Below are 10,114 nucleotides of genomic sequence, written 5' to 3'. Positions count from 1 at the left end.
ATGTTCTGTAAATAAAAGTAAGTCTATCATGTTCCTACACAAAGTTATACTTTTTTTTTTTTTTTTTTTTTTATGTGGGTGTAATGACAAAATTGGCCCCTGGGGTAAGATTGGCGTTAGTCATTGAGTTGGATTTTTCTATTTTGGAATCAAAACAAGCACTACCCCTAACACCGCATTATTAGATGCGGTTCCGGATCTATATCTATGCCTTTAATAACTCCCTAAAACCGTATCTAGTCCTTGTACAACTCCATAACTGTGTGGCGACCGTTTAAAGGGGTGAGAGGCGAGGAAATATGTTGAGGGACACTCAGAGGGTACCTGAAACTTGAAATGATTCGCTTGGAACATTGTCCAAAATAGGGAGCGATTTAGCGTTGCACACCTGATCCAAATCTAAACTCATGAAAAATCCACATGTATACCATTAATAACTTCCAACACCGTATCTAGTCCTTGTATTTTAAAAATATTTTTAAAGGAGTGAAAAGCAAGGAAATATGTTGAGGGACACTCGACAGTGTCAGAAATATTTTAATGTTTGTCCTTGGACATTCTGAAAAATCGCCAGCATTTTAACATACCGGACAGATTCACTTCTAAAACCATAGGACAACTCCAGATCTATGAAAATTGTGCCTTAATAGCGCCTCCTGTTGGCGGGGAACATCACTGCAGGATTATTCCAATTTCGTAAAATAACATTTGGTGACTGACAACTAGGGTTGCAAGGGGGCGGAAAATTTCTGGTAAATTTTCAGAAACTACGGAAATTTCCCATGGGGAGTTAAGCTTGCTTTGAAAAAAATGTGTAGCCTGTAACAGCTTTTTTTGACCAATTTTTTAAATCTTATTTTATATACTACTTTTTTTTTTTTTTTACAATTATTTATCCTGTTTTCATCCAATTTGTTAGCCAATTGACCCTGACCTAGTGTCCAATTTCCCTCTACTAACTGTTAATGATTCGTTTACAACCCAGCCAGTTGGTAATGTGAAAGGGAGAGACAACTCCTTGACTCTCTCAGCTCACAACTGTAATTCTACTGACACCTGCTGGCAAAGATAATTTAGAGCAGCTAATATCACCGAAAGTCTGGTATCGCTAGACTACGTCGCACCTGCCGGAGTGCTGAAACATTACTGATTTAACTGATTTTGATTGACAACTTCACCATTGATTGGCAATTTGGCCACACCTGTAGTAGCCTAATCGGTGTGTGCGGGACCTGCCCACGTGCCCGACAAGCTCCTTGAACAGAGCAGGGCCACACAGCACCTCTGTTGGGAAGAGGACAGGTGAACCCTGACCCTAACCTCCGCTGGGAAGAGGACAGGCTAACCCTGACCCTAACCTCCGCTGGGAAGAGGACAGGCTAACCCTGACCCTAACCTCCGCTGGGAAGAGGACAGGCTAACCCTGACCCTAACCTCCACTGGGAAGAGGACAGGCTAACCCTGACCCTAACCTCCGCTGGGAAGAGGACAGGCTAACCCTGACCCTAACCTCCGCTGGGAAGAGGACAGGCTAACCCTGACCCTAACCTCCGCTGGGAAGAGGACAGGCTAACCCTGACCCTAACCTCCACTGGGAACAGGATAGGCTAACCCTGACCCTAACGGGTTCAGAGGATATAGACACGGTGCTGTGGCATAGCTGGTTGGTTGTTAGGGCACTTGGCAGTTGGCGGTAGTTGTGTAATAATGATAATGTGACAATTAACAGAAGGAATATGGCTTTGCTCTTATATGAATACAATTGCCTTAACCTCTGAGCTTGTTGGTATAACGAATCTGTCACTTAACCTTCAGTTAGTTGGTATTATGAATCTGTCATCTCATAATTACTACCTACTGTACTAATGTCAGGAATGACAAGGCATTCTGTTGATATTGTTGAAATGTGTTATTATGATGCGTTGTAATCATTATTACATAGTCCATGACTGTTGTTTTCACTGCGATTCACCCATAGAAAGAGATCTCTCGTTCTTTGAATTCACCTCATATCCTGTTTTTGATGGGGGAGGGTGGTGAGAGCTTCATAACACCTCACACCATTAAACCTAATCATCCTATCATCACCATTAAACCTAATCACCCTATCATCACCATTAAACCTAATCATCCTATCCACCATTAAACCTAATCACCCTATCATCACCATTAAACCGAATCACCCTATCATCACCATTAAACCTAATCATCCTATCATCACCATTAAACCTAATCATCCTATCATCACCATTAAACCTAATCATCCTATCATCACCATTAAACCTAATCATCCTATCATCACCATTAAACCTAATCATCCTATCATCACCATTAAACGTAATCATCCTATCATCACCATTAAACCTAATCACCCTATCATCACCATTAAACCGAATCACCCTATCATCACCATTAAACCTAATCATCCTATCATCACCATTAAACCTAATCATCCTATCATCACCATTAAATCTAATCATCCTATCCACCATTAAACCTAATCAACCTATCATCACCATTAAACCTAATCATCCTATCCACCATTAAACCTAATCAACCTATCATCACCATTAAACCTAATCATCCTATCATCACCATTAAATCTAATCATCCTATCCACCATTAAACCTAATCATCCTATCCACCATTAAACCTAATCACCCTATCATCACCATTAAACCTAATCATCCTATCATCACCATTAAACCTAATCACCCTATCATCACCATTAAACCTAATCACCCTATCATCACCATTAAACCTAATCATCCTATCATCACCATTAAACCTAATCATCCTATCATCACCATTAAACCTAATCACCCTATCATCACCATTAAACCTAATCAACCTATCATCACCATTAAACCTAATCATCCTATCATCACCATTAAACCTAATTAACCTATCATCACCATTAAACCTAATCATCCTATCATCACCATTAAACCTAATCATCCTATCATCACCATTAAACCTAATCAACCTATCATCACCATTAAACCTAATCACCCTATCATCACCATTAAACCTAATCATCCTATCCACCATTAAACCTAATCACCCTATCATCACCATTAAACGTAATCATCCTATCATCAGTAACACCTAAAATTACCATGTTGGGGTATACCATGTTCATTCTACCACTCACCATGATGTCAATATACTACAACAATGTTGATACACCATGAAAAGAGGTGTATCCGGACTGAAACAATCCATCATACTTCTGGATATGTACCAGATAATCGGATGTATCGGTGAAAAACCGGGGTATCATTTTTTTCCCGGATACTTCTGATTATCTGGTACATATCCAGGAGTATGAGACATTGTTCCAGTCTGGATATACCTCATCACACAGTATAAAACCTCATATATAAGTATGTGCATAACCCTTCGTGACACTCAAATGCATGACAGGGCCTACGGGACTACAAATCTCTGGAGCATTGTGCATTTGATTGCCGACTGCATTGTGCATACTGCATACCCCAACCCTAACCCGTACTGCAAACCCCTCTCTTTCAGTTCAACCCTGACCCTTACTATAACCATACCCGCTCTTTCAGTTCAAACCTGACCCTTACTATAACCACACTCGCTCTTTCAGTTCAACCCTGACCCTTACTATAACCACACCCGCTCTTTCAGTTCAACCCTGACCCTTACTATAACCACACTCGCTCTTTCAGTTCAACCCTGACCCTTACTATAACCACACTCGCTCTTTCAGTTCAACCCTGACCCTTACTATAACCACACTCGCTCTTTCAGTTCAACCCTGACCCTTACTATAACCACACTCGCTCTTTCAGTTCAACCCTGACCCTCACTATAACCACACTCGCTTTTTCAGTTCAACCCTGACCCTTACTATAACCACACTCGCTCTTTCAGTTCAACCCTGACCCTTACTATAACCATACCCGCTCTTTCAGTTCAACCCTGACCCTTACTATAACCACACTCGCTCTTTCAGTTCAACCCTGACCCTTACTATAACCACACTCGCTCTTTCAGTTCAACCCTGACCCTTACTATAACCACACTCGCTCTTTCAGTTCAACCCTGACCCTTACTATAACCACACTCGCTCTTTCAGTTCAACCCTGACCCTTACTATAACCACACTCGCTCTTTCAGTTCAACCCTGACCCTTACTTTAACCACACTCGCTCTTTCAGTTCAACCCTGACCCTTACTATAACCACACTCGCTCTTTCAGTTCTTTACTCTCTTCTTGTTTTTCCTCAGTTTAATCATGTTGGCAAAATAGAATCATGTTCCAAAGTGATGATAAAATATAGAATGAATGATAGCTTTGATTTTATTGCACTAAAGATGTTTTGTTTGATATCTGACATCTCAGTACCACTTTACATTACAGCACGGTAATAACATAGTAATACCCTGGTAATATTATTATTACTAGGGAATTACCAACAAATTACTAGTAGTTACCGGTAGTTACCAAGAGTAGTTACCATGGAGTTACCAATTAATAAACCCTGTGATATCTACATAATTTCTAGGAAATTACCAAGTAATTACCATTAGTTTAGTAGTAGTTACCATATAAACCATAAAATTTACCCACTAGTAAACCCTGTAATATCTACATTATTTCTAGGAAATTACTAAGAAATTACCATTAGTTATTGGTACTTACTAGAAGTAGTTACCATATAGTTACCCCCCCCCCCCCCCCCCCCCGCCCCATCCCTATTTAAGGTGTGATTTGTTACCTGGAAACAGAGATTATATTTTCAATGTAATTATGTGGAAATTGAGCTGGAAAATGCTATTTTACTCATTTCTATTTAATTATATGGTTATATCTTTCCAAAAATCCCAATTAGGCTCATGGCCTGTTACCTGGAAACAGAGATGGTAGTTTCTATGTAATAACATGGAATCGGAGCTGGAAAATGCAACTTAACCTGTTTCTATGTAATTATGTGGTTATATCCTTAAAATCCCAACTAATTAATGGCTTATTACCTGGAAACAGAGATGGTAATTTATATGTAATAAGATGGAATCTGAGCTGGAAAATACAACTTTACTTGATCTATGTAATTATAAGGTTAGTTATTTCCTAAAACCCCAACTAAGCTCATGGATTGTTAGCTGGAAACAAATATGGTAGATTATATGTAATAACATGGAATCAGAGCTGGAAAATGCAATATTACCCATTTCGGTTTAATTATATAGTCATATCCTTCCTAAAATCCAAACTAAGGTCATGGTGTGTTACCTGTAAGTTATGGCAGGTAAATAATTATAAGAAATCTAAGATGGTATGTGATACATTATTGGTGAAAGCATGTCAAGCCATTTACAAACCAATAATAAACATGACAAAGTTATTTGAACTTTAATAGTAAAAAAAATAAAAAGAATAAATGTCAGTGATGCTTCTGGTAACTCTATACACACACACACATGATTAGACGTGATATTTAGCTCTAATATCTTTAAAGTGGCAACCAAGGACACCCTTGCGGTGTTTTTGTCCCAACCAATAATTCCACTGAATGAAGGCAAGGTTCTGCTTGAGCGTCTTCATTTTCCAGCTCAGAGTCCACGTTATTACGTAGAAACTACCATCTCTGTTTCCAGGTAATAAACTGTGACCTTTGTTTGGATTTGAGGAAGGATATAACCATATAATTACTTAGAAACAGGTAAAGTTGCATTTTCCAGCTCAGATTCCATGTTATTACATAGAAATTGCCACCTCTGTTTCCAGATAATAAACCATGAGCTTAATTGGGACATTAGGAAGGATAATAACCATATAATTACATAGAAACGGGTAAAGTTGCATTTCCAGCTCAGTTTCCACATTATTACATGGAAACTACAATCTCGTTACATGGAAACTCTAGTTTCTAGGTAACAAATTGTACCTTAAATAGGGATTGGGGGGGTAACTATATGGTAACTACAACTAATAACTACCGATAACTAATGGTAATTGCTTAGTAATTTCCTAGTAATAATGTAGATATTAAAGGGTTTATTAGTGGGTAACTACATGGTAACTACTACTAATAACTACCGATAACTAATAGTAATTACTTGGTAATTTCCTAGTAATAATGTAGATATTACAGGGATTATTAGTGGGTAACTATATGGTAACCACTACTAATAACTACCGATAACTAATAGTAATTACTTGGTAATTTACTAGTAATTATGTAGATTATTACAGGGTCTATTAGTTGGTAACTACATGGTAACTACTCCTGGTAACTACTAGTAATTTGTTGGTAATAGGGTAGGGTAGGGTATTACTATGTTATTACCGTGCTGTAATATAAAGCGGTACCGACATCTCTTAACCGAACACATCAGAACATTATTCTTTTTCTTCAGCATAACTCTTTTGCATAAGGAGGCACCCTCATCTTGACCCTCACCCTCACCTTGAAAACTGCTGTTGCTGCTGCTGCTGCTTGGCTGATCTTTTCCTTCTTGTCTCCTCTCCTCTGCTCGTCCGCGTCCTCTGTGGCCTGTAGAGGATGTTGCTAATCTAACCGCGAGTGATGTCATGAACCGAGTAAATCTAGGATATTTACAAGGTAATGCTCCATAGTGCTCACATACATGTACTGACTGGTCACTGATCAACAGAGATGTACTGTATGTGGAGCTTGGAATTTGTGTTTGGATCTGTCCCAAATGTTAGAACAGTGTTGGGCTCCTGGTAAATGGGATAATGTTAGAATAGTGTTGGGCTCATGTCAACTGGGATAATGTTAGAACAGTGTTGGGCTCCTGTTAACTGGGATAATGTTAGAATAGTGTTGGGCTCCTGTCAACAGGGATAATGTTAGAATAATGTTGGGCTCCTGTCAACTGGGATAATGTTAGAATAATGTTGGGCTCCTGTTAACCAGGATAATGTTAGAACAGTGTTGGGCTCCTGTTAACTGGGATAATGTTAGAATAATGTTGGGCTCCTGTTAACTGGGATAATGTTAGAATAGTGTTGGGCTCCTGTTAACTGGGATAATGTTAGAATAGTGTTGGGCTCCTGTTCACTGGGATAATGTTAGAATAGTGTTGGGCTCCTGTTAACTGGTATAATGTTAGAATAGTGTTGGGCTCCTGTTAACTGGGATAATGTTAGAATAGTGTTGGGCTCCTGTAAACTGGGATAATGTTAGAATAGTGTTGGGCTCCTGTTAACTGGGATAATGTTAGAATAGTGTTGGGCTCCTGTTAACTGGATAATGTTAGTATAGTGTTGGGCTCCTGTTAACTGAGGTCTTGGGCGTCGGCAGGGAAGGCATTCCTACATCCTCTGCCCCTTAGAGAGGAAGACATATTAGGATCAGATCATGTGGTTGATCCTTCACATACTATCAGTATTTTCCACTATATTATTACATGTTTTGATTGAACATCTACGTGTATATGGAAAATTTGAAAGGGACAATGTTGAGTTATTCATATTCAACCTTTTCTGTGGACTGTGAGGTTAAAGTAGTAGTTTGATATTTAGCATCATAAGCCCTGTTATAAGCTATTTACAGTACATATACAACGGTTCATATAAAGGTTTTGAGACACTGCTCTTGAGATATTAGTGCTCATTGATCATGTCACAGCTAAGTACACAATGGATCCATTATATGGTTAGCTGTTACTTAGCTGTGACATGAGCAAATAGCACTAATATCTCAAGAGTGCACAGTCTGCCAAAATGTTTGGTATGATCATGAATAATCTTGTAACAGGATGTATGACACTAAATATCAAACTAGTCCTTTAACAGTGCTGACTTACTTAGAGTTGCAGGGCATTACAGAGCTGCAGGAGAACAGGCTGTCAGGTTAGCTGGCGACACAGCTCGGCTCACCACTGCTGCATGTCTGACTCTGTGTCCTGGCCAAGTGGCACATCTGCAGTCTCTCTCTCTCTCTCTTTCTACTGTATCTATCTCTATTGATCTCTCTGTCTCTCTCTTTGGTCTCTCTCTGTCTGTTCCCCTGCATTGTGTTGATTGGCCGCTGTCGCACCCTGATGATGTTGGAGGGCCAGTTACGACAGGGCGCTGCCACTAGATGGCGCAGGGGGCAGAGAGGAGCGGAAAACATGCATGTGTTCAGAAGGTCTATACTCTGTAGAATATAACTACAAAGAGAATGATATTGTACTTTGTACGATAAAACACTGTTAATAGAAGTCCCCATTCGTTTGTTATTTGCACGATTACTACACTGTAAGATTCACCCTAAAACCTTCAAAACATTTATTCTGTCTTGGAGTAAGAGGTTATCTTCCTCATACGATGTTTAGATGATCCTAGACGGACGCTTCTGTCACCCCTCCCACACGCCCAAATGTGTCGTTTTGCTTCACTCGTCTGGTTTGAGCCGCACTTGGTCGAGTGTGTCCGAGAGTGCCAGAGCATGCCCTCTGTGTGTGTGTGTGTGTGTGTACCTTATCCAACTCCCGGGCGGTGGTAGGGAGTTGTTGTGTGTTGTTGGCATGGCAAGCTGCAGCCTCGTGACGTTGATGCCCGCCAGGTGTGTCTCCTGGAATGCACAGGAACGGGAATGGGACGGACGCGGACTCTTGTCTGCATGTGGTTTTTGGGTTCTGGGCGCATGGACGCCCCTTGTGGCAGCATGGGCCTCCCCTGTACCGGCATTGTCCTGTTAGTAACGGGCAGACCTTCTCTCTCTCTCACCCGGCCCCACACATAAAGTGGCACAATCAGGTGGGTCTCTGGAGAAACAGACACACTTACTGTAACCCCGCACCTCCCCTCCCCAATCCTGTCCTCAGACTCGCATTCAAACAGGTAATACACACACACACAGTCGCACACACATGCACGCACACACACACGTCACCTATAACCAGACAAGAAGAGGCAACTTGTGGATAACAGTAGGATGATCAGTTACATGCCTGATTAGAACTGTTGAGAAGAGTAGTAGGACACCGTAGGGCTTGAATGTAGAATGTTAGAACATCTGTATGCAAATGAACTATTATTTCACACCAGTCCTTCCACTGCAGAATAGCAAGCCACTGCAAACGCTATCCTCTCAGTAGTAGGAGAAGGGTCCATTTAAGGCCTAGTGGAGTGTGCAGTGGCAGAGCATCAGGGGAGTGCTGCAGGGCTGCTGTGAAGGTCCCTTCTCTCTCCTCTGTTCCAGATGAAATGAACGACCACCAGAACACGCTGTCCTATGTGCTGATCAACCCTGCTCCAGACACCATGCTGGAGCTCAACGACATAGTGTACGTACCACCGATGCCATGTCATGCCGGACCGCCGGTGGGCTCATATCAGGCGTTGTGTGAGGACGGGCCCTGACTCCGCATCTCTCTGCAGGTACATCATCCGGTCCGACCCGCTGGCCCACATGCCGGAGGTACCGACCGTCCCGGCGCCCGCAGGCGAGTCCAGTGGCAGCAGACAGAGGCAGGACTTTGGGACAGAGACCAGAAATGAGACCCACCTCTGAGAACCCCTAACCCTTCCCTCCCAGCAGCCCAGTCCTACCAGTTGTTTTACTGAGCTGCTAATCAAGGAAGGTTGCATGAAGAGTGCCTCATCCTCCCAGACTGGTGACACCCAGCTTCCTGGCAGGGAGCCAATCAAAGGAGAAGAGAAAGAAGAGACTGATGATGTCAAAGGTCATGTGATGTTCCAGACCAATATGCGTTTGGTGCGGACCGGATAGTCGCTTCATAATATCAGTTTAATGACTCGGTTGAACAAATCATGACGTTTTCTATAGAAATCAGTATTCTTTGTATGATCTACTCAAAAACCTACCATTCAGATGCAGTTTATAAGCACTTTTTAATTAGATTCATATTTCTTTGATTACATTTCATGAAAAGTTGAAGAGATCAGGGTGCTGGGCTGAAGGAGTACTTTGGTATTTAGTATTATAAGCCCTGTTCTAAAGTTATCTATGATCATATGCAACAGTCCATATAAACATTTTGACAAACTGCATTCTTGAGATATTAGTGCTTATTGCTCGTGTCACAGCTAAGTCACAGCTAAATGACAGCTAACCATATAATGAATCTCTACCATTGTGTACTTGGCTGTGAGATGAGCAAT

At 41.2% G+C, this 10,114-nt stretch overlaps 1 protein-coding gene across 1 annotated transcript in view; it reads left to right on the top strand.

The window, feature by feature from the left end:
* LOC311310402 (potassium channel subfamily T member 1-like) overlaps nucleotides 1-9,503 on the top strand; it is a gene marked incomplete at its 3' end in the record, with an annotated part of 98,926 nt that extends 89,423 nt beyond the window's left edge. The window contains 3 exon segments of the mRNA XM_084439890.1: nucleotides 6,537-6,599; nucleotides 9,192-9,276; nucleotides 9,371-9,503. Coding sequence (XP_084296016.1) covers nucleotides 6,537-6,599; nucleotides 9,192-9,276; nucleotides 9,371-9,503 — 281 coding nt within the window.
* Between the last annotated feature and the right edge of the window lie 611 nt (nucleotides 9,504-10,114).

Source organism: Borostomias antarcticus, assembly GCF_949987555.1.
Source record: "Borostomias antarcticus genome assembly, chromosome: 6".
Taxonomy (NCBI): Eukaryota; Metazoa; Chordata; class Actinopteri; order Stomiiformes; family Stomiidae; genus Borostomias; species Borostomias antarcticus.
Note: the sequence above shows the minus strand (reverse complement) of the source record. Positions and strands in the feature narration are given on the sequence as shown.